Raw genomic sequence first — 24,669 nt, 5'->3', positions numbered from 1 at the left:
TGTGCTCACTTTTGGGTACATTTCCACAGCGCCAGGACCAATAGCGTCTCATACGAGGGTGCATATTTGCCCATACAAAGGACTGAAAAGCTTAATGCAATGTTTGAAGCACCCCCTTCGGAGGCCATAGTGGCAGGGTCAAGAAAACATTTAGAATCCTCGGGAGTGCTGTCATTTTTAAGGCTGCCACTCTAACCCTAACGACCGAGCGTACGGTTGCCAGCGGGCCAGGTCTGACTTAACCCCCTTCACCAATTTTTGATAGTTGAGTGACACCGTCTCCTTGATCGTGGAAGCTAGGAGAATCCCCAGGTAGGAAACAGTGGGTCCCCAGCTGAGCGAATGGGCGCAAGTGAGAAGTTCTCAGGTCGTCTGGGATACAGTTAAGTTTAATGCCTGAGATTTAGTGATATTGATTTTGAACCCAGAAACTGCTTCAAATCTCTCTGCCTCTTTTAGGAACTTTGGTAGTGACTCTTAAGGATTGTCCAAAGAGACGATGACGTCATCCGCATGGAGTGTAATGAGATGCTCATGGCCCCAAAGCCAATGCCTCTCACCCCTGGGTTATCTCTCATTTTCTGTGCGAACGGCTCCATATAAAGCGCAAATAATAGGGGGGAGAGAGGACACCCCTGACGCATATCACGTCGGATTGGAAAGCTTCCTGAAGCTGTCCCTTTTACTCGAACTGATGCTCGAGGAGACCTGTATCCGCTCAGAACCCAAGAGCAAAACCTGTCCCCTAGTCCAAAGTGCCTTAGGACCTCCGCAATGTAGGGCCAATGAACTCTGTCAAAGGCCTTTTCGCCGTCTGTGGAGAAGAACATTAGTTCACGCTGTGATCTAGATGCCTTGTCTATTAAATGGAGGAATCTCTTGGTATTGTCAGAACATTGTCTGTTGGGTACAAATCCTGACTGGTCTGGGGCTACCTGTCCTGGCATATATGGGCCCTGGCGTGTCGCTAGGATTCCCGTAAATAATTTAGCATCCACATTCAAAAGTGAAATAGGACGAAAGGATCCACATAACTGTGAATTCTTGCCTGGTTTTGCAGTGACCATAATAGATGCCTTTAACATTGATGGTGGCAGTGTCTCGGCCTCTGTGATTGCATGAAAGACTCTTGTAAGAAGAGGGGCGATCAGACTGCAGAAAGCCTTATAAAATGAGGCCGGGAAACCATTGGGGCTGGGTGACTTATTAGATTTTAGTTTCGAAATGGCGGATATTACCTCCTCGATTCCTATTGGGTTATCTAGGGTGACCGCCTGCTCTGTCGACAGACTGGTCCCCTTGGCGTTTTCCAAATATTTTGTAGTGGACTGCTGCGCAATAGCCTGTGCTGAATAAAGCTCTCTGTAAAAGGACCCAAATTGGACAGCTATGGCCTTGTCACCCTCTATGAGTACCCCCGCTTCCGATGTCAGGGATTCCACAGTATTAGCCTGCTGCTGAGCTTTGTGGCCAAGATTCGCCCGCTCTTATTCCCTCCCACGTAATAGGCGTGTTTAAGATGGAGGACCGAGTACTCCGCAGGATCGAGGTCCAAGCCTGCTAGTTGCTTCTGTGCTAGCTCAAGCTGCCTCCATACCCTTGGGGCTCCAGTGCGACTGTGGATGCGCACCAGCTCCCGGACTCGTAATTGAAGTTGTGTCCACTTGTCTCTTCTAATCTTATTTTCGGCTGCTGATATTGCTATTAACTTCCCCCTAATAACTGCTTTTAGAGCATCCCAGACCATTGCAGGCACGGTCTCCGGCAGGTCATTACTTGCTATATAGTCCCCAATCGCTTTCTCTACTTGCTGTATAACTTGTGGCGGCGTATTAGCGAATCTCACAACCACCACCTATCTATTTCTTGGCTCTGAAATGGGAGGGTAAGGTCTAATGCCACCGATGAATGGTCTGATAGGGCTCTTGGTTCTACATCTATGGATCACATTGCCGCTTGTACTTCCCTGGAACCCAGAAAGTAATCTAGTTGCCCATAGGATCTATGTGCATGCAAATAAAAGGTGTATTCCCTGGTGTTGGGGTAACTTCCCCTCATAAATCCTTCGGGCCTAGTTCTTGTAGCCATCGTGTACCTCCAGAGCTGATCTCCCCCGTCAACCCCTGTCTCTGAGTCGAGCGGTCCATATAATTGTGAAATACTAAATTCAGATCCCCTCCAATTATCACCCATTTGTCTTGTGTGGCCATTACCTCTCTTATTGCTTCTTGTATAAATTGCTCCTGTCTGTCATTTGGGGCGTATATAGATCCTATAAGGATAGAGTGGGTGCTGAAGTGAATGCAAAGTCCCAGAAGTCTACCCTTTATTTCTGCTAACTTCATCCCTACCTTTCCCTTAAAAGATCAGGAGAACAATATCGCCATCCCAGTCGTTTTCTGTGTTAGGGAAGAGAAGAACTGTTGTGGGAACGTTCAAGATTTGAGTCTGTGCCAATCCCTACGCTGTAGGTGCGTTTCTTGCAAAAGGCATACTTCAGCTCGCGAGTTCTCTCGGTAGGAAAGTATTGCCTTCCTCTTGACCGGATTATTCAGGCCCTTAACATTTAGGGTGAAAACCCTCAGCGATTGTGTTGTGGCTGTCATGATATGATCCCGCAGTGACTCCCTATCCCCTGTGAGTGTTCTCTTCCCTCCCCGCACCCTCCCTTGTTAGACCGCTCTGAGACAACTTTGTAATAGCATTTTGGCTACCTAACAAGCACCTGTCTACTAACCCTTTAACAAAAATAACATTTAACAACAGTCTCTGTATTTGGAAAGACCCATCAAAAGGCATCCCGTTACCAATGCTCAAATCTTATATTGGGGTTCAAGACGCACCTGGATTCTGCTGCCATGCCCCCCAGCCCACCCCGCCACCTCCCTCTAACTCTATACTTTGTTGCCTCAAGCCAGATCATTGAAGCTGGAATGCCCGGCCAATTTGTCCAGCACTGCTTTCCTTTCAGACGCCATAGTCTCTGGGTCCGGGGCCGAGCCACGGTTCCCTCCTGGAATTCTTTGCTAGCTCCATCTGTTGTCAATTTTCTGTCTCCCGAGTATCTAGTTGGAGAATTTCTCATGCTTCCATTAGGGAACAGATTTGTCTGAGTTGGCCCTGCCACTGGAAAATCATTCGGAACGGGTGGCCGCAGGAGTAGTACTCTTTTAAATCCCGGAGGAACGCCGTCACCAGTCCGAACTCCCTCTGCTTCTGTAGCGTGGATTTGGCTTGATCTTGAAACCGGTGAAGTGTCTGGCCTTTAAATTGTATCGTTTGTGCTTCCGGGGATTTACTCAGAATCTTTTCTTTGAGAGCAAAATTGTGGACACATGTAAGAATGTCTAGTGGACATGCCTTCCCCTGGCCACAGTGGCCCACTTTATGGGTCCGATCTAGTTGGATGGCTTCTGCAGAGGTATCACCAAGTATCTGTGCAAACAGTTCAGCTACATAGGTCTGGATATTCCCTTCTTCCGCATCTCTAGGAGCTCCCCGGATCCGAATGTTTTTACGTCTGGAGTGATTTTCTAAATCCTCCGTGTGTGCTTGGAGATCTAATTGTTGTTCTGATAGGCAGATAATTTCGTGCTGAAGTTGCCCTATTTCTTCGTCTCTCGTGGCCCCCCACTCTTCTAGCGCGTCCAATCTCTCCCCCACCTCAGTGACGTCTTTCTGGATCACGCACATCTTGTTTGTCAGGTCCCTTTTGACTTGCAGGATATCGACTCGTAAGCCCGAAAATAGGGCCTCTAGATAGGAGCGTGTAACTGGGGCCTCTGGGTCCTAATGTATTTCATACGGGGACCACACCCGGCCCGTTCTCTTGATTCTCGCTTTCCTCTTGGGTTTCCTGGGCGCTTTCTAGCCCCTCTCTCCCCTGCAGATGGCTCCGCTCTGGCCTCCTTCTCTCACTGGTAGGCGCGCACCTCCATTGAGCGCGCTGTTGTTTGCTCTCTTGCGCTGCCCAGGGCGACTCCTCTGCTATCGCTATAATCCCTGGGGTGGGAGTGTCTGCTTGCCACACCCCCTGGTCCAGGGGAGCCAAAGCCGTACTCAGGTAGGTAGTCGGAGCCTCATCCAATTCTGAGACTGCTCTTCCTGGTAGGGGCTGCCGTTGGAGGCCCCCAGCCAGTCTCGCCCCAGGTCCTGGCCTCTCTCATTGCACCTATCCGGCCCAGCTCTCTAGCCTCATTCAGTCAGGGGGCTTAATGTATTTCTCGGCTCCTCAACGTCTCTTACCCTGAAATCAGGCACTGTCTCGGACCTCCAGTCCCCTCCCTCACTCCGCGCTCCATTCGTTGCCTTCGGCCCCTGTTCACAGGGAGAAGCTGCCGGAGTCTCTCGGGCCCGCCGCCCGCGAGTGGGGCTCACCACGAGGCCCGCTGGCCACACCCGTGCTAGGCGGGCTGCCTTCGCAGACGCCCCGGGTGAAGCTCTTTGCGGGAGCCATATACGGCTCCCACACTTGCAGCAGCACCAACGAATCTCCGCTGCGTGTTAGCAGGCCCGCCGATATAGGCCTCCGCAATCACCAGGCCCAGCCGCGCTCCGTCTCTGAACCTCCCTCGGCTGCAAGCCCCTCGTTATGCTCGGCTCCAGCCCTCTAGTCTCGCTGTGGGCCCTCGAGCGCCGACTCTCGGGCTTTCCTCCGTCGTGTCCCACACCTGTCCGCTCACCTCTGCCCCCGGCATACGCCGCAGGCTGGAACTTGAGCCTTCGCCTCTCTGAGCCACTGAGCTCTATCTAGTGCTCTGGGAGCCTCCCCTCATCTGTCGGGGACGCCCTAGCTCTCTCAGGGCTCTGCTGTTGATGTTTGGCCTGAGGCCACTCATAGAACCGAGGCGGCAGGGGGAAATCGTCCGGCAGGGATGGAGCGGCGGAGAGACACGTCCTACTCCGTCGCCATCTTGGCACGCCACCAGCCTGTGGGTCTTTAATGAAATCTTGATTCGATACTCATTTCAATTGGAGAATCGCCATTCTTTGTTGTATATTGGTTATACTTGTAGCCTACTACTGTTGTACAGGGTTCCAAACCTCACACAACATAGTTTGTGCTTTACAAAAGCTATGTAAATAAAATTAAATGTGCATAGTGTTTAGTATCACTGGACATGAATGTAGATTGTACAAGTGGTGTGCCATGCAAATATTTGCACATGGCCGTTCCATTCCATAGTCTGTGCTTGGACAAGCCCCTGAGGCATGGTCATGGAGAAATGGAGTAGGCAAGTGTGACAGCAATGGCCTTTTACTGCGGAAAACCTGTGTAGCGCATGACCTGATCACAACACGATCTTCTGTCTCCCTACTTGCAACAAGACTTTGTGGATACATCCCAGCTCTGGCATCTAATTGACTGTCATCATCAGGAGAAGTGACAGACAGGATGTCAGGTTGACAAAAGCTATGTGTGGTGCTGACTGGTGGATACATCACAGGCACATAGTATCCAAAATGAAGTTCAGCATCATACCAAAGAGAGGCTCTCAAGGCTGTAGGGCCCTTAAAAGCATCATTGTGTTGAAGCTGAAGAAGAGCCGCATCACTGAAAATCTAGTGAAAGGCCTAGAGAATGAGCTTGTTGATTTTCGTCTTGAAAATGACGCCAAGAAAGACTAGGAGAGATTCCCCAACACTGTCCACACATGTGCATCGAAGGCATTAGGGCCCTTCACATGCAGGTATGAAGACTAGTTTGAAGAAAGTGATGTAGAAATACGGTCCTTGCTGAAAAGCACAGCATGCATCATACCCATCAGAAAGACCCATCCTCAGCGGCAAAGAAGGTCATCTTCATCAACTCTCACGAAACAGCAGAAAGCAAACTGCGCAAAATGCAGAACTCGAGGCTGAGTGGCAAAGCAGATGAGATACAGGCGTATGCAGACTGGAATGATTCAAAGTGTTTTTATGAAGCCCTCAACACACTCTATAGACTATAGTCTTCTGGGAGTTCTCACCTTCTGAATTGAGATGACACTACCCTTTCTACAGAGAAGACACATCCTCAGAGGTGGACTGAATATTTTGCCGCCGTTTTCAACCGCCCCTCAGTTCTCAATGATGAGCCCAACGTCAAGATGCCCCAGGTTGCTGTCAAGGACTCCATGGATGCTCCACCATAAGAGGACGATGTGAAGAAAGCCATCAGTCAGGCGTCAGTTGGCCAAGCTCCAGGGTCAGATGCCATACCGGCAGCGGTTTACATAGTCTGTGGTCCCATGCTGCTCTGAAAACTCACAGAGCTGTTTCAGTCCTTCAACTCCTCTATAAGAGGAAGGAAAATTGCCAGGTTTGCGACAGTCAACATGGAATCGCGCTGCTCGCGTCAGCGGGAAAATATCTTGCCCGAATTCTGCTGAACCATCTGATCACTCACCTGGAGCAGGGCTAACCGCCAGAAACACAGTGGGGGTTCCGCAAGGTACTTGGAACCATTGACATGATCTAGGCAGCACATCAACTGCAAGAGAAGTGTCAAGAGCAGAATCGTTAACTCTACACAACTTTTGTGGACCCCCAAAACCGTTTGACTCTGTCAACCCCCAGGGACAGTGGAGGATCATGTCGAAATGTGTCTGTCCTGACCGATTCATACCAATGGTACGGCAACTTCATGACAGTATAATGGCTCGTGTCCTGTATGACAGTGAAACATCTGAGGCCTTAAGCAACTGGCTGCGAACTGGGACCTCATGCCCATGGCACTCCGCCCGAAAGACATCTGGGAGCCATTTGTGGCATGGCTTAGGGAGAAATACATGGGAACATCGGACACTTCTGCGCCAGCCGCAGACACATAACCACTAATACAGCCCCATTCATCGCTCCGATACACACCTCCACCTGCATGCACCTCCCGTAGGTGCTGTACACTCATATCTGTTACACTCTTGTGCCAAAAGATCTTGGTAAATGAAATGCCCGATAATGTTTATATGGTCTAATGAACAATCTCACAGCATTGTAATCTGTGTACATGTGGCTAGCGAATCTGTTGTATACGACACCGTATTTGCAATAACCTTAAGTGATGTAACATAAACTTGCTCTGCACTGGTCTACTACTGATTTGTTTAGAACTATAGTCCTGTAATTGTACTATATAGTTTGACACTGCCCAAATGTCTGTAACATTTATATGTTTGAATAAAAGAAAAACAAAAAATGTAAAACACATCTGAGGCCTTTCCAGTCACCATCGGCGCCAAGCAAGGGTGTGTTCTAGCACCCACGCTGATATTCTTTGCCACTCTGACTGATGCCTTCCAGCACTGCGCTGAAGGAGTAGGCCTTAAGCACTTAACTGATGGAAAACTCTTCTGTTTGAGTAGACTGTGTGCCATCAACAAATAGAAGGAAACGGTGCTGCAAGACTTTCTCTTGGCCGACGATTGTACTCTGAATGCTAGTACAGAGGCAGAAATGCAAGCCAGTGTGGATATGTTTTCATCTGCATGCAGCAACTTTGGTCTCGCCATCAACATCAAGAAGACTGAGGTCATGTGCCAGCCAGCACCCCACGCTGTGTACCCAGAACCATCTGTCACTGTAAATGTACCGACTACAGGCATTGGACCACTTCACGTACCTGGACATTAACCTTTCCTGAGCAGTGTCAATCAATGCTGAAGTAAACTGTAGAATTATGAAACCCAGATCTGCCTTCAGCAGATTGTGTTCCAACGTTTTGGAACGTTGAGGGATCAGCCTACCAATGAAGCTGAAGGTCTACCGGGCAATGGTGCTTTAAACTTTTTTGTACGCTTGCGTAAAGTGGACTGTGTACCGGAGTCATGCACAACTGCTCAATCACTTCCACATGCCCTGGCTGTGAAAGCTTCTGAAAATCAGATGGCAGGAAAAAGTTCCGGATACTGAAGACTTTTCCAGAGTCAATCTGCTGTCAGTTTATACACTTGATGAAAACCTAGACCAGATGGACCAGGCACGTTGTCAGAATGTCAGATGAGCACATCCACAAACACCTCTTCTTCGGAGAACTCACTCAAGGAAAGCGCAGCCATAGAGGCCAAAAGAAGTGGTTCAGGGACAGGCTGAAGGCCTCCCTGAAGTCCCTCGAGGTCAACACCTTTCACCAGGTACACCCTCGCACAAAACCAACCAGCATTGGACATTCTCATTCACAAAGGCTGCCAAACCTTTGAGGCAAGGCATACTGCTAGTGTCAGCTGCGCAAGCCCAGAGCTGCCCGCACATCACCGACAGTGTCATCACATGTCTGCCTGACGTGTGGCAGGATGTTCCAGGACGTTCCATGCCTGAATCGAACTACTCTGTCATCTTCTGACACACCGAGCCTGGTCAACCAATCAATGAGATGTCGAGGTCTTTGTCGACAACGATGGACGAACATCATCAGCGTACTACTGTTGTACAGTGTTCCCAACCTCATATGACCTAGTTTGTGCTTTACAAAACAATGTAAATAAGTGTGTTGTGTAGTGTTGAGGATGTTAAGGTGTACGTGTGGTGTGCCCTGCAAATATTTTGCATGGAACTTGCACATGGCCATTCCATTCCGTAGACTGTTTTAGGAGCAGTCCTTGAGGAAGACCTCGGAGATCCCGCAGCAATTGTGCCCCTGTACAGTTTCTTTCAGCAGTTTACATACTCCTCAATATCCTTAGTGTCTGAATTGTATGAGGCCGAATTTGCACTCCACGGCCATACTTTGTACTCTGGCAAGGACTGTCTGGAAATCCTAAAGACCGCACTTCAGGGAGTGTGCACCACCCCCTTATGAATCTATATTTTCTCATCCAGTTGATGCCTTTCACTTTTACGTTTGATCCCGGAGGAAGTTCTTTATAGATGTTCTTAGTTGGGGGCTATGATTTTTTAAACCTGTTACTCCATCCTGATTAGCCCTGATATTAGTGCCATTGTGCTTAGTTTTAGATAAATACAGACATCTTTGTTTAGTGCAGTACAGTCAGTAGGTTGTGTTTATGTGCGCATTTAGAGAAAATCTACACTACTAGCACAGATGTCCAACTTGTAACAGAGCTCTGCAAGTTACTGTTTTCCTTGTTACTCTGTTGATACCTGCCCCAGTAGAAGATGAACACTTTACATCATTGGTGGATGCAGAAACTGCCCTTGAACAAAAGCTTGAGATGAAGGGACCATCTGACTGAAGCCTGCATGGAGGTTGTTTCTAAGATTTAGGCCACAGGGACCTTGATGGCCAGACCAAACCTAACCACTTCTACCTTATTGTGAGGTCGAGGTCAAGGACTGACGGTAGATGGGGCAGCACTTTGTGAATGTGGTCAGCCTGCATCACTCTGACTTGCTCCATAACATTCCTGGTCTTTGTAAAATAGTATTCTTGTTGGGTGTGGTGTAGATCCCTGATTCGGGATCTAAATTAACCATCGCCCTGGCCTTTGTGGAGGATTAAAGATGTGAATGGACCCTTCACTTAATCCTAGCTCCCCCGATGCTTTTGGATATCCTGGAGTACTTCCAGCACATGAAAATTACGAGTTACCGGTCCCAAATGTTTATTATTCTCAGGGCGCCTACTGTTGTATCTAGCTCACTTCCAGCACTAGAACTCCCCCCTGTTTCTGATTTGGCCAATGAAGACCAGTTGAACAGTAACAGATTGTGCATTGAACAGTGCTCCACCCCTTTCCAGTGACCACGAGAGTCTGGTAACCACTCTTAACTGAATGCTTGAACTAAGACTTTGGCCCTGTCGTTTCGTCTCCTAAAAGCATACTTTTTCTGTGGATGTGATCCCGGCGGTGTGTGCTTCAAACATTTTTGTGTTTGTTGGGATTTGTGGCTAATTCACAGCTGCTTGCTCCCAACTCACTCCGTTGATGCCTGTGGTGTGCAGGTAGGCTGAGAAACTATATTAAAGAGCAGACTTATCATAACTGACATCTTTAGTTCCATTGACCAGAGCTGTAAACAAAGCTATGGCAAGGATATTGAGCCGTGTGTGTTCCCAAAGGCGGACAACATTCTCCAATCTTTCCTTCATAGGCTAACGTCCACAGGTACTTGTGTCATTTGAAGTATAAAGCATCTGTGTGGAAACTGTGAAAATCAATTTGGGGTCATAACTCCCCGGCCAAAGATGCTGGAATCCCGTACTTTGTTTTATGGACATTCATTTTAACAGCCCTGGACATTGAATTTATTATATGTGATTACTGTGTCATGTTGTATTGGAGTTCTAAATGTGCTGCCAACTCCTGGAGTATGCTTTGACCCTTCGACTTTTTGGGAGAGTCATCTGGAACAGGGATTTTTTTCCAGCTGCAATTCCGTAGTATCGAAGGCAGTTTGTCAGCTGTGGTACATGACAACGCGAGCACAGATATTGACAAGTGGCTACTGTACAAGGACCCAGAAAAAAGCCTCACAAGTCTTAGGCCTAGATATCCTTAGTGAAGACTATCAGCAGCATCCCCTCTATTTGTCATTTATTCATGGTAGGCAACCTTAGAAAAAAATGGAAATGAGGCTGGCTGCTGTGACTCTTCTTTCTCTCCTCATCTTGCCCCTCCTTGTCAGTCATGTTTGTTTTCAATACAGCCATGCTGTCTCAGACTTCCAAAAGATGCATGTTTTAGGCTGTGAACAACCCTTTTGTCATAGCTGAAGGTCAGGCCTGCTTTTATTACCATACAGTAAGTATATTGTGTCCTATTTAGAGTTTATTTCCTATGGTACCTGCCACTTCTTGAATATTCTCTTGCTGCTCTTGTCCCTCTTCTGCATAAACCCTTAAATAGTTGTGTACTTTGTCCTTCGTACAGCGATTACACCTACGCTCTATATTTTTCCAGATTGCGCCATCTCAACAGAACTCCCCTTGATGCTTGATTTTCTTTTTTGCATCTTCGCAAAATACGGCCCCGTTTTTTTACTTCTAGACTCCCTGGCTAAGCACGGGGTCAAAGCCAGTTTACCAATTTGAGGCAGGGTGTCTGGTGGATTGTAATCGACAGACCACCTACACATTACAAATGGATGGTGTATTCCAGGCAAAGATCAGTCCTTTCAGAATATAAGATTATTTGTTGTATTAGTGAGTTCCGAAACTCCTTTCACATTGAGGGATACAAGAAATCCACACTGTACATTTTAAAGACTTTATTAAAATTAAAGTCCCAATCTAACAGATATTTATAGCTGTAACTATAAAGACAAACAATGGTGACAAAAGTAATTAATAAGCAACATATTAAATAGAATTTCAACTTTGTGATGGTGTTTTAATAATTCATTGCATCAAATGATGGAATCAGTTGTTTTTAACCGACCTCTCCCTTCTAGCCCCTATCTAAACTGTCTTAGCAGCAATATTGCCAAGAGTTTCTTTTGGTGGCCTTTTGCCTGCATACCTTAGATGAAGTGCAGACTTGTGATTTAGATAGCTTCTGTACTTGAAAGTCGCTTTCTTTCTCAGATATGGCTTTCCTAAGCAGATCTGAAGCTCCTGATCTGAAAAGCCGGTATCCTTAGCTAGGAATGTTTACAGCAGCTCGCACGAACCAACCTTCAGGGAAGTTGAAGATTTCTCTGCCTAGTACTTCTCTATTACAGGCTTAAATACACTTTTCTGACTATTTTGAAAAGGGCAGACCTCCTGATGAGTCACATAAAATGCAAGAATTAGCACATTAAGTCTAAAGTCTGTTGGACCTTTAAATTTTGTTATGCATGAATCATGTTATTATAAATAAGAGATGCTTTATCAAACTATTTTTAAAAAAGCAAGCGTTATATGTTGTACATGTGCATCATATACTAAATACAGCACATACTTATAATGCTCTCATATACATGAGTTTATGAATATATGAAATGCAAAGAGGGTACAGAAAAATGCAAATATCGCATCATCCTATTAAAGTCTTGGGCTGTTGTTGAACAAAAATGCTTTCTGGGACTGGTGAGTTTTATGTGTTTTACCTGAACTAATTTGGCTTAAGTGACCGGGAACAATTTGTAATCTGAATACTCAGGACTGGAAACATCATAGTCTTCTAAAATGGAGCGATCAGGCAATCTAGCTTCTGATTACTTGTGCCATGGCGGGGTAGAGGTGCTATTTATCGCTCCTGATAAAATCCGACTCTCTGGGTGTTTGTACTTTGCCAGGTGTAATAAATTAGACATATTCTGAGTTTTTGACCAAGCATACACCTGTTGTGGTGCTTTCTGTCCTAAAATCTGCATGTCACCGTAAATACCATACTCTTTTCCCATCGGAAATTCTGACCTGCCAATATTTAATGAAGGGTGCTAACTATATTGCTACTGATAATTGCTGGGTGCGGTAAACTGCACACAACTTGGAATTCTGACCCAAACGCAACATAGGTGTCTGAAAACTCGGGTCCACACCTAATTCAGGCCTCACTACGGGTTCTGTGTTTGACAATTCTGTCTGTATTATAGTCTGGTAATCAAGTGTTCAATTTCACACAAAATGTATAGTTTGTTTACTAATCCTATATTGCTATTGTTATGTTACAGGCGTTTGTGCAGCCCATAGATTTTAGTCCAATTGGGTAGTGCACATCAAGGTTAGAGTATACCAGTACATATGGATTATTCATTTGTAAATATGTATACAGCATTTATCTTGCACATTTGCAAGTTGCAAACCGATGGTTACAGTTACGTTACATTGCCCTTGCTCACCTTCATTTTGCGGTGACACATATATTGTCTGATGTGAATCAGTAACCTATATTTCTGTCTACATTTCCCTTTAGGTGAGCAGCCCATCCGTGCCCTCTGTTTTTGAAAGCCATCCCATGTCGACGAGAACCAACGAACTGCTAAAAGAGGAGGTAGGTACCAACATTCATCAGCAAAAACCCTTCAGTTCAGGTCAGGCATTCACTGCAAAGCTCGAACAGTGGGAAGCAGGCTGTTGTGCTTTTCCAGTTTGTGTTGACAGTAAGGGTCTGTATTGCTGCACGTTGTATAATCTTCAGAATAGGATGCATATGACAGCTCAGATTAATGATATGTACTGTCCCTTTCTGACCACCCTCTTTAACATGTAGAGCTCAGGCTGTACGCTGCTCGGTCTACTGTGAGGTGAGTCAGTTAAATGTATGTATATGACCACTCCTGAGATTTCATATGATTGCTAATTGTGCAGTAAGGGAGCTGGCAGTGTGTGGTTATTTGTTTCAGCACTGATGCAAGCAGGGCTCATGTGAGTACTCAAAGTGATTTACAAAATGACGATGAGACTTCTAAACCACACCTATCACCTTGAGTGGATATAATATCAGCAATAGCAAGTGGTGCTCAGATCTGGAAAATTACCCTTCTAAACCTCCATATGGGGATATAAATCCCCAAGTTATTTTAAAACAAATGACCAGCACTCAATAGACATTTCCTAAAAACTAATTGTATATTCCATATAGTCTAAATTAAACAATGCACAGACTCACTTCAAGTTTGTTTAAAAGTTTTTTTTAATGTAATCCTTTATTAATGTTCTTCTTCACATATTTTCTTTCAATGTAGCCAGTGCGTTACTGAAACTGATGTTTGTTACGCCACGTTGGATGTAAGGAAGAGTGACATAGATTCTGATGCCAACATGGGCAGGAACCAGATTTACTGATGACAACCCTTTTATGTGAATGAACCGTAGGAATAGGACAGACATGAATTAAGGGCAAAATGAGCTTGCATTCCATACAAGAGTCTTTCATTCACACGTAACAAGTATGGGTGTGAGGACACTGAAAAGCCCTGAAGAAGTCTCTGGAAAGAGACGAAATGCGTTGGCTACAGTAAAAGAAAATATGTGAAAATGAAAAACATTAAAAAAGGATTAAGAAGAAAACAAACATTTAAACAAACTTGAATGGAGCCTGTGTATTGGTTAATTTAGACTATATAGAATGTACAATATTTTTTAAGGAGTGTATAGTGAATGTTGGTCATTTGTGCTAAAGAAAACTCATGTGAGAACTCGTAGCCTCATTCTGAGTACCCTGTTGGAGTTGGCCACAATACCAATTTCATGAGGGATTGAGTTGGATTTTACTTCAGAGCCCAGGTTTTCTACAGTGTAACAGGGACCTTTTTGCAGAAACAGTCTTTACAACTGTTTTATCTGATAAAGACTCCTAGCTGCAGATTACGTACCGTTGAATTTTTCCTGGGTGTCAGACTGGATCCGGACATTTTTGAGCAGTATCCCTGCACCCTGGTAGGTGGCGCCAATTGGCTTTGCATCAATCAATCAATCAATCAATATACTTATAAAGCGCACTACTCACCCGTTAGGGTCTCAAGGCGCTGGGGAGAGGGGATGCTACTGGTCGAAAAGCCATGTTTTGAGGCGTTTCCTGAAAGTTAGGAGGTCCTGGGTCTGGCGTAGCTGGAGTGGTAGAGAGTTGCAGGTTTTGGCGGCAAGGTGTGAGAAGGATCTTCCTCCGGCGGTTGTGAGGCGGATGCGGGGGATGGTGGCGAGAGCATGGTTGGCGGAGCGGAGCTTGAAGGTGATCCTTTTCGGTACGGGTAGCCAGTGTAGGTCTCTGAGGTGGGAGGAGATGTAGTTGCGGCGTGGGACGTCAAGGATGAGGCGGGCGGATCAGTTCTGGATACGTGGTAGCTTGGTTTGTAGCTTGGCCGTGCAGTTCTGGATACGTGGTAGCTTGGTTTGTAGCTTGGCCGTTGTTCCTGCATATAGGGCTTTGCCGTAATCCAATTTGCTGCTGACCAGGGCGTGGGTGACGGTTTTTCTGGTCTCGACGGGGATCCACTTGAAGATCTTGCGGAGCATGCGGAGAATGTTGTAGCAGGAGGAGGAGATTGCGTTGACCTGCTGAGTCATGCTGAGAGTGGAGTCCAAGATGAAGCCCAGGTTGCGAGCGTGGGTGGTGGGTGAGGGTGCGGTGCCTAGGGAGTTGGGCCACCAGAAGTCGTTCCATGCTGAGGGGTTGGAGCTGAAGATGACGATCTCTGTTTTATCGGTGTTTAGCTTGAGGCGGCTTGATTCCATCCAGTTAGAGATGGCGTTTAGTCAGTTGTGTAGGTTGTTTTTGGCAGTAGTGGGGTCTTTCGTGAGGGAGAAGATCAGCTGGGTGTCGTCTGCGTATGATACTATGTTGATGTGGTGTGTCCGAGCGATATTGACGAGAGGAGCCATGTAGACATTGAAGAGCGTTGGGCTGAGGGAGGATCCTTGAGGGACGCCACAGATGATCTTGGAGGCCTCAGACAGGAATGGCGGAAGGCGGACTCTCTGGGTTCTGCCGGTGAGAAATGATGAGATCCAGTTGATAGCCTTGTCGCGGATTCTGGCGTTGTGGAGTCGTGTGCGGAGGGTGTGATGGCATACCGTGTCGAATGCGGCAGAGAGGTCCAGCAGGATGAGTGCTACGGTTTCTCCTTTGTCGAGCATGATCCTTATGTCGCCTGTGGCAGCGATGAGTGCGGTCTCGGTGCTGTGATTTTTTCGGAATCCGGATTGGGAGGTGTAAAGTGCCTTGCTGTCTTCTAGGAAGCGGGAGAGCTGGGTGTTGACGACTTTTTCGATGACCTTGGCTGGGCAGGGGAGGAGGGAGATCGGCCGGTAGTTCTTCGGGTCATCTGGGACCGCCTTGGACTTCTTCAGTAGTGCGTTGACTTCTGCCTGTTTCCAGATTTCCGGGAAGGTGGCTGACTCGAAGGAGCTGTTGATGGTGTTGCAGAGGTGGGGAGCGATGATGATGCTAACTTTATTGAAAATGTGGTGAGGGCAGGGGTCCGATGGGGATCCGGAGTGGATGGAGGCCATGGTGTTAGTGACGTCTTCTTCGTTGACGAGGGTCCAGGTGTGGAGGAGGTTGGTGTTGCTCAAGGCGTCGGGTTCGTGGGTGTCTGCGGTCTGTTTGGGGCTGAAGCTGTTGTGAATTTCTTCTATCTTGCGGTTGAAGTGGGTGGCGAGGGAGTTGCAGAGCTCTTGTGACGGAGGGGGTTCGTTGGAGCAGGTCCTGGGGTTTGAGAGTTCTTTGACGATGCCGAAGAGTTCTTTACTGTTGTCCGCGCTAGAAGTGACTTGCGCAGTGCGTATATAGGTGCCACACCAGCGCACTGAAGTCAGTTTTTCATTTCCTGCCAGATACCGCAGACCTGTGAAGAGCTACCCCTAAGTCACTTTTTGACTTTTTTTTTCTCAACTTTTTTCTGACACTTATTTGAGAATGTATTCTCCTGGTGTGATAATGATGTCCCCAATCAACCAATGGGTTTCAAACAATTTGGTGCCTGTCACAGGCAGATGTCTGTGACAGACCCACACTTGTTTTGTCTGTGGTGCTTGAAGAGGGACCACAACTTCAAGACCTACTAGGACTACAGTGTCAAGCTCCTTACTGTCCGACGTCTGACGACTTCGCAACGTTCATGATCCCTTTACAGGGAAGCTCCCAGGACCGCCTACTGGGCTGCACCTGACAGTTGTCGATTCTATCCCATTCGGTGGGTAAGTCCTCCTTCAAAAAGAAGTTCAAGAGGTCTTTGACTTTGCTGCATCTGTCTACATTCTCAGATAAGGCACAAGAGCGTTGGCACGCCAGGCCTCGCTCCTCTGCGAAGCCTGCTCCAGTGTCCCCTCCACACCTCCCTGACTGAGCCTGAGTGACCACCACCAACTAAAAGCGTTTTATGAGGCCATGCACCTCATATTTTGGTGGCCTGCCCCACTGGAGCACCTTTGGGCCCCATGGGTTTTGGAGGGGTCCCACTGGATTCTTATCAGCTGATTCGCCCTCGGCGCCAGTCAAACCCCTTGTTTCCAGTTCAGTGCTGCCTATGGCCTTGCTTGGCATTCACTCAAGTACCGACACTCTGGGCAACGCTGACGTCTCACAACAGCACCATTGCCATTTCGGACTCTGACATGGAGCCAGACAAGCTTCATCCAGCGCCGGCCCAAACTGGAATCATGCCCTCAGAGTTGGAGCTAGTGCCTTTTTTATTCGACTGGCGTGGAGATGAAGACTAATAGGAGGGGTCTGATCACTCCTATGTAAAATAGCATTCCCTTGATGACACAGAAGACATCTTGTAGGAGGCTGTCTTAGTATATGGTGCACACTTATTTAAGTGAAGCACCTTGAACTAATCCAGACAACACTTATGGTGATTTTAGTGGTCTTAGACAACCTTAGAAAGCTCTCTGTAAGTGGCAGCTGTGGAGAGCAGCCTTGAGGCTTAGACCAGGAGGAGTGTTAAGCAGCTTGTTTTACCAGAACAAATCATATAGTGTAGGTTTATATTTATTATACACACTCACTAACACATTGGTATATCTCCTACCCGGAGATATCAACACAATACACGCAGTATTTCAAATGGAAACAGGTAAGTAAGCACAAATACACAGTGGTCTCCAGGGGGAGACCAAACCCTATACTAAAGAAGTGGAATGCGAACTGCGACCGAATCCGAGACTTGGACCAGAAAACTGAGAAGAGCTGGGGACCCAAGGAACCACCCAAGGTAAGTACCCAGGAACCCCAAGGAGGCTCTGTGCATTGGCTTAGTCCAGGAGGAGTGTTAAGCAGCTTGTTTTACCAGAACTAATCATATAGTGTAGGTTTATATTTATTATACACACTCACTAACACATTGGTATATCTCCTACCCGGAGATATCAACACAATACACACAGTATTTCAAATGGAAACAGGTAAGTAAGCACAAATTTACAGTGGTCTCCAGGGGGAGACCAGACCCAACACTAAAGAAGTGGAATGCGAACTGCGACCAAAGCCGAGACTTGGTCCAGAAAACTGAGAAAAGCTGGGGACCCAAGGAACCACCCAAGGTAGTACCCAGGAACCCCATGGAGGCTATGTGCAGAGTGGAAACACAGCCGCTTACTTAATGCAAGTCAATGGGAAATTCCTGGTTGCCGTTTTCAAGACGAAGGACCCATCGCAGTGGACCGTGAAGAAACTAAATGGAAAATGGAAGGTTAGAAAGTCGCCCCACCCGTGGATATCCCAGGAACCAGGATACCTACACCAGGAAAGTTGGGTCATAGGTGCGAAGTGACGTCGGAAACTGCCATAGACCACAATGGAGGACTTCAGTAAAGATGCCTCTGGTGAAGAAGTTGAAAGAGTTCGGTGGAACCCAAGGATGGATTCTAGAAGAGGAGTACCTGCAAGCAGAGGGGACAGAATCTATGCCACTCAGAAGTGACCAGGAGGCACGGATGACCAATGACCACCGATAACGGAAGATGCAGGAGAGTTGAGGGTGACCTTGTCGCTGCAGCTGTGGAGACCAGGCGACGCTGTGAAAGACCAGGAGCCGTTCACGCGCTGTCCCACTTTAGAAGTTGAGAACCAGGGGGTCAGTATCCGGCGGGAGCAGCAACAAGCCTTGGCAGCAGCAACAGATGTGGTAACGAAAAAGCGTAACATTGGGACCAGCAAGGTCCAAGGGACTTTTCAAGTCCAGGAGAGTCAGTTCAGGGCCTGAGCAAGCAGGGGACTCCACTGAAGCCAAAGAAGATCATCTGTCCTTACACCTTCAGGAAGTGTTAGCTCTCTTGGCCAAGGGAGCCATTGAGAGGGTGCCTGCATCAGAAGTAGGTTTTGGTTATTATTCTCACTACTTTTTGGTGCCCAATAAGGACGAAGGCCTCCACACTATTCCAGATCTGCGCCTTCTCAGCTCTTTCCTGAAATAGCAGTTCAGAATGCTCACATTAGCTCAAGTCCTGTCTTCCCTGGATCCTGGAGACTGGATTGTGGCGTTGGACTTGCAGGACACATACTTCAACAGCCCCGTTCTGCCTGTCCACAGACATTACCTGCAGTTCATGGTGGACCAATAGCACTTTCAATTTGCTGTGCTTCCTTTTGGCCTTACCATCAACCTTCAGTTGATGGCGGTGGTTGCAGCACATCTGTGGAGGTCAGTCTTCCCCAACCTTGATGATTGGCTGTTCAAGGCGAGCTTGCCCTAGGCAGTCGTTTCCCATCCTTCAGACCATGGCAGACATCGTACATTCACTGGGGTTCACTGTAAACGTGCTCAAGTCACACTGACTCCCTCTCAGATGCTTCCTTTTATCTGGTCTATTATTGACACCTTGCCGTTTCGGGCCTATCCTCCTGAGTGGCGAGTCCGGGATATTCAGGTGACGGTTCCGATGTTTCAGCCTCTATCCTGGATTTCAGTGATTCTGACACTGAGGCTGCAAGGCCTCATATCCTCCAGGATCCCTCTTGTGACATATGCCTGTTGGGATATAAGGGCCCTGTAGTGGGTCCTGGATTTTCAGTTGGCATGGCATCAGGGGAATCTCTCCAACATGGTTCAGGCTTCGGGAGGAACTGCAAAAGATCTGCAATAGTGGCTGATGACCTGTAATTGGATCAGTGGCAAATCCCTCACATTTCTCTAGCCACAGTTGACTGCATTGACAAATGCATCACTCCTGGGCTAGGGCAGCCAACTGGAAGAGGTGGGATCAGAGCACTCTGGTCTCCTGCGGAGGCTGGGCTTCACATCACCCTGCTGGAGCTCTGGGCGATCCAGTTGGCATTGAAAGCCTTTCTCCATTTTGATAAGGGGAAGGCAGGGCAGGGTCATGGACCCTTTGTCAAGAGGCACTGCATCTCTGGACATGGCTGGAACATCAGGGTAATTCCCCGGTGATTTAACACCAGGCAGGCTCTCTGAGCTCCAAGTGTGGACACACTCAGCTTTCGATGCCTTGCGGATAACAACAGCCTTGGTTAGACCTGTTTACTACCGTCGAGAAGTGCACTGCCATCAGTTTTGTGCGCTGGTGTTTCCAAGGCGGCTGTCGCTTGGAGCTGCTTTTCGAGTAGAACTCCAGCATCCTGTATACCTTTCCACCAATACAACTCCTACCCAGAGTTCTCAAGAAGATCAGGAACAACTGGGCCAAAGTCATTCTTGTGGCTCTGGATTGGGCACAGAGAGTATCTGGTATCCCGAGCTATTGAGCATGTGCATCAGTCCTCCTGTCAAGTTTCTTCTTTGGGAGCATCTTCTGTCGCAGCAACAGGGAAGGATTCTGCACTTGAACCTGCACACCCTCTGCCTTCTTGCGCAGAGACTGAGCGGGCACAGTTGATAGCTTTTGACCTTCCTTCTGAAGTCTACAATGTTATTCTGGTAGCCGGCGTGCCTCTACTAAGAAGGTCTATGCCTGCAGCAGGAACAGAATTGTGGTTTGGTATGTGTGAGTAAGTGCCTTTTTGGCATGTTTTTTTATTTTATTTTAACTTTTTATTAGAACAACAGTGATCTGCATATACAATTTTACAATCATGATGTCAATCAGTTACAGTCAATCAATATATGTTTTCCACTTTGGCACAGTTATGACTTCAGCTACATTACATATCCTCGTCTGATTCACGATCTGACTCCGGAGGCGTATAGATGTTTCCCCTATATCCGTTCCACGTTTGCCTGGTTTGGATGTGGTTTCAAATGCAGTGCACAGGGTTCCTGCCAATCCGATTCTCTGTGCCAGTGCCTCTGGCCTAAAAACCAACCCCCAACTGGTACTTCCACCCCCCTATAAGTCCCTAGTAAATGGTACCCTGGGTACTTAGGACCTGGGAGATGAAGAGGGTCCCCCCTCACTGGGTCCGTACCACTGCCTTGCTTCTTGCATGCCCCAGTGAGGGAGAAAACGACAATGTTAACATGACACCCTGTCTGGGTGCCATGCCACCCAGCTTGCCTGTAGGTATAGGTAAGTCACCCCTGTGTCAGGCCTCAAAGCCCTAAGGCAGGGTGCACTATATCACAGGTGAGGGCATATCTGCATGAGCAGATATGCCCCTACAATATTGAGGTCCATTTTCCTAATGTTGTAAGTACCAGGAAAGCCATAAAGAGTCATGGACTGAGAACTTGACAGATCAGGTTCTACAGCACCATGATGGCTTCATTGAACACAGGAGTGTTTGGTGCCAAACTACTCCTCACAATAAATCCCCACTGATGCTATTGTGGGATTTATTGTACCATGTACTCAGAGGGCACCTCAGGTGCCTCCTGAAAACCTACTAAACCTGATGTGGTCTCTGACTGGCTATAGGCAGCCAGCCACCACCAGACATGTTTCTGGACCCCTGGGTAGAGAGCCCCTGCTCTCTGGGACCATAAACTATGCACCTCCTGGGCAGAGGTGTCATACCTCCTCCCCTAGAATGGGCCAGTGCTCAAAGAGGGAAGCTTCAAAGGCCTGCTGCTTTTGTAATGCGACCCCCAGCCTGTGCTGCTAGCAGCAGATGGCAGCCCCTGGTTTACACCCCCACTTTGGGCGGGAAAAACTTGCGGGAAAAATTCAAAAGAATAGGAGGTGTTCCACCTCTGGCAACCCCACCCCTAAGGTGGGGAAGGCAAGGTGAAGCACAACTTTCAGTCCCCGCCATCATAAAAATGAGGAGAATCCTCCAATCAGGACTAGGTCTATGCCTCCCTCCCACAGGAGTGTGGCATAACAAAGGGTGTAGCCACCCCAGGTAAGGTGCCCATTGGTCCTACCTGCTACACCCTAAAACACCTCCTACATTTAGTATTTAGGTGGCTCCCCAGAACTAGAAACTAGATCTGCGACGACCTAAGAAGAAAGAGGACAACCATGCAGAGAAGGCTGAAGACGACGACTGTCTAGGCCTCAGCCCGACTTGCCTGCCTCCCGCTTCTGCAAACTTGCGAAAGCTCTGAAACCCCTGGGAGGACTGCTGCCTTTGAAAAAGACTCCAATCTCCCTTGGACAGCGGACCTTGCCTGAAAAAACCTACTCCAGGGACTGCGGATCCGCGTTTTCTGCGCACTGAGTCTGAGTTGCTAATCTGTGCAGTGAATTCTCCCTGGCGATCCTGACCTCAGTTTGCATTGGCTGACCTCTCCTGCGCTCCACTATGGCCACTGCAGTGTGAATCCAGAGGCTACCCCGACCACAACCGGTTCCGATAAGAAAACTCTGTCGAAAGGCACCCCTGCACCCGAAGCCCCTGGGCCTTGGTTAGCGGAACCAACATTGCTCCTGTAACCCCCTACATCCTCTGCTATCGTTGGTCTTCCTCCTACAACCTCTGGTGCCCCCCCCCCCTGCAGCCCCTCTGCTGCAAGAAGAATCCCTATTGAGATGCATTGGGCGCCCGATGTTGAATTTGCCCCCTGTACCTGGCCACTGGTGGTGTATGTTTGTTGCTGCTTTGTGACTCCCCCCTGTGGTTGACCTAACCTCGAAAGCTTGGCCCTTGCAATCGATCTACTTACCTGCAAGCAGTGTGGCTCCAAGCACCCCATGTCTCCGTTGGATAGCATTGGATTGAATTCCAATTTTGACCTCTGCAAAAAAATACAAACAAGGTATATTTTTCTAAAATTAGTCTGGGTTTGAACTGAAGTGGTGAAGTGAGCTAAAGAATGATGATGGATTCAACCCAGATCTGTGACTGGGGTGAGTGACTGAAAAGTTTCAGCGCTCAGTCCATCATCTCCATGTGGTTGCTTTGTTCGCCCTAAGTTGGCAGGGTATGCCCAGACGTGGGTCCCTTGCTCACTCTGCCACTGGATTCAAGCTAGTCTAGCTGATGAAGGGTGTTACCCAGAAACCAGTCCCAGGATGCTTGTTTCTGGTTCAGGGAAGACCTGGGTTGGTAGTTCGGGCTGGACTGTCCCCATGAGGCACAGGGTCAAGACCGATTTGCATATAGCTGGGTCTGAACTGAGGTGGCGAAGTGAGCTAAAGAATGATGGATTCAACCCAGATCTGTGACTGGGGTGAGTGTCTGAAAATTTTCAGCGCTCCGTCCATCATCTCCTTGTGTTTGCTTTGTTCGCCCTAAGTTGGCAGTGTATGCCCAGACGTGGGTCCCTTGCTCACTTTGCCACTGGATTCAAGCTAGCCTGGCTGATGAAGGGTGTTACCCAGAATTCAATCCCAGGATGCTTCTTTCCGGTTCAGGAAGACCTGGCTTGGCAGTTCGGGCTGGACTGTTTCCATGAGGCACAGGGTCAAGACTGATTTGCATATAGCTGGGTCTAAACTGAGGTGGCGAAGGCAAGACTGATTTGCATACAGCTGTGTCTGAACTGGGGTGTCGAAGTGAGCTAAAGAATTGTGGTAAATAATTTAATTACCGGGACTTAATTTGATGCGGAAAAATCTATAACAATAGCTCAGTAAAATAAGAGGCAGAATCAGTGGTATTAGAGGTTCGGAACGGGCTTTATTCCAGAATCAATTTAAATTGGCGCTCCATATTCCATCACCACGAAGGTTCAGGAAGTGAAGACGTTACTTTATTGACAAGTAATCATTTTTATACAACAGGCATTACAGTGAAGCAAATGCAGGAGGCGTAACAATTGATAGTAAAGATAAAACATACATGCGTAGCTAGAGTGGGTGTAACTGGGCGTAACTAAAGAACGTCATCAGGTATGATGTCATAATAGGGTGGTTCCATGAAAGAATTTCGCAATGTCAGCAGAAATACTTGGCAGAAATGCGCGCGCAGCAGCATGACGTGTGATTGACGTGCAACTAGGGGGAGAAGGGGACTTGACATTTAGCTCTACATGTGGCGACAGAAGTCTGGAGGGTCAAGTCAACCTAATCCCAAATCATATCTAACATCCTATGTTTAGAGAACTATGTTATCCAGAAGAGAGGTCTCTTAGAGTAGAATCTTATTCTATACTGACTATACTGACTATTAGTGCGTGTACAAGCGTCTAAGTGTCTACACTAGATGCGAGGGCCGAAATCTTCCATAGTGACAGGGCTATGAATTACTTGCATAAAGATAGAGAAGCCGGGCCTTTTGCTCGGTAGCTGGAAGAATGTTTACTTAAACTACTAGACAGGAATGCATTGGGTAGGGAGCGAAGCAGATAATCTCGAAGGTGAAATACAGTTTTTGGCAGGCAACAGGCTGATGTCAGGCACCGTTAGCCGCGCAGAGAATGAGGACAAAGTTCATGGATACAGATGTGAGCTCAGACTGGAGCTTTCAGAGGCAGAAGGCAGGAAAAGCTTGATGGCAGAATCAGGGCCTACTTGCCTGGACTGTAAAATGTCATAAGTGAACCATATAAAGCCGGTGGCCTTTCATACTTATAAATGGAATATCCAGCCCATTCATGGCGGATCTGAAAGAGGACATGTTGGCGGTGGACGCACATGTGTTTGCGTCTTCATAACTGGAACTGGAGGGAACATACATGTACTTGTGATTTATACATGAAACCGTTGGGGTCCAAGATAGGGGACATAACTGACCAGAAAAATCCATATTTCCACATTCCCTCCTTGTCCCCTACTTGCCCGTTAAGAGATATCAATCTTCATCAATCCATCGATCTGTTCATATAGCATCATTTGTTCTTCTTTCTTCTTCCGTGATCAATGAAATCTTGGTGGTGGAATACACGATGTGGCACACAGACCACAGATCGCTGGTCCACATTGTAGACATAGACAGCAACTGAATAATATGAGGAAGCCAATACCTAGGAAGGATAGGACCTTCCATCCAAAGGTAGATAATACACTCCAAAACCAACCGGACCAAGTCCAGGTGCCTGGATTCTGGTGTATCTGGCTTACAATCTTATGAAGGCGAGTTATGG

The 24,669-nt window shown here is 47.5% G+C and overlaps 1 protein-coding gene across 1 annotated transcript in view; it reads left to right on the top strand.

The window, feature by feature from the left end:
- PMFBP1 (polyamine modulated factor 1 binding protein 1) overlaps window positions 1-24,669 on the top strand; it is a 2,019,859-nt gene that overhangs the window by 494,556 nt on the left and 1,500,634 nt on the right. Inside the window, exon 10 of the mRNA XM_085636957.1 lies at window positions 12,777-12,854. Within this exon, the coding sequence (XP_085493083.1) occupies window positions 12,777-12,854 (78 nt within the window). The remainder of the gene's footprint in view (window positions 1-12,776; window positions 12,855-24,669) is intronic.

This window comes from Triturus cristatus, chromosome 12, assembly GCF_964204655.1.
Source record: "Triturus cristatus chromosome 12, aTriCri1.1, whole genome shotgun sequence".
Taxonomy (NCBI): Eukaryota; Metazoa; Chordata; class Amphibia; order Caudata; family Salamandridae; genus Triturus; species Triturus cristatus.
The sequence above is the reverse complement of the archived record's forward strand: the minus strand, read 5'-3'. Positions and strand labels throughout refer to the sequence as shown.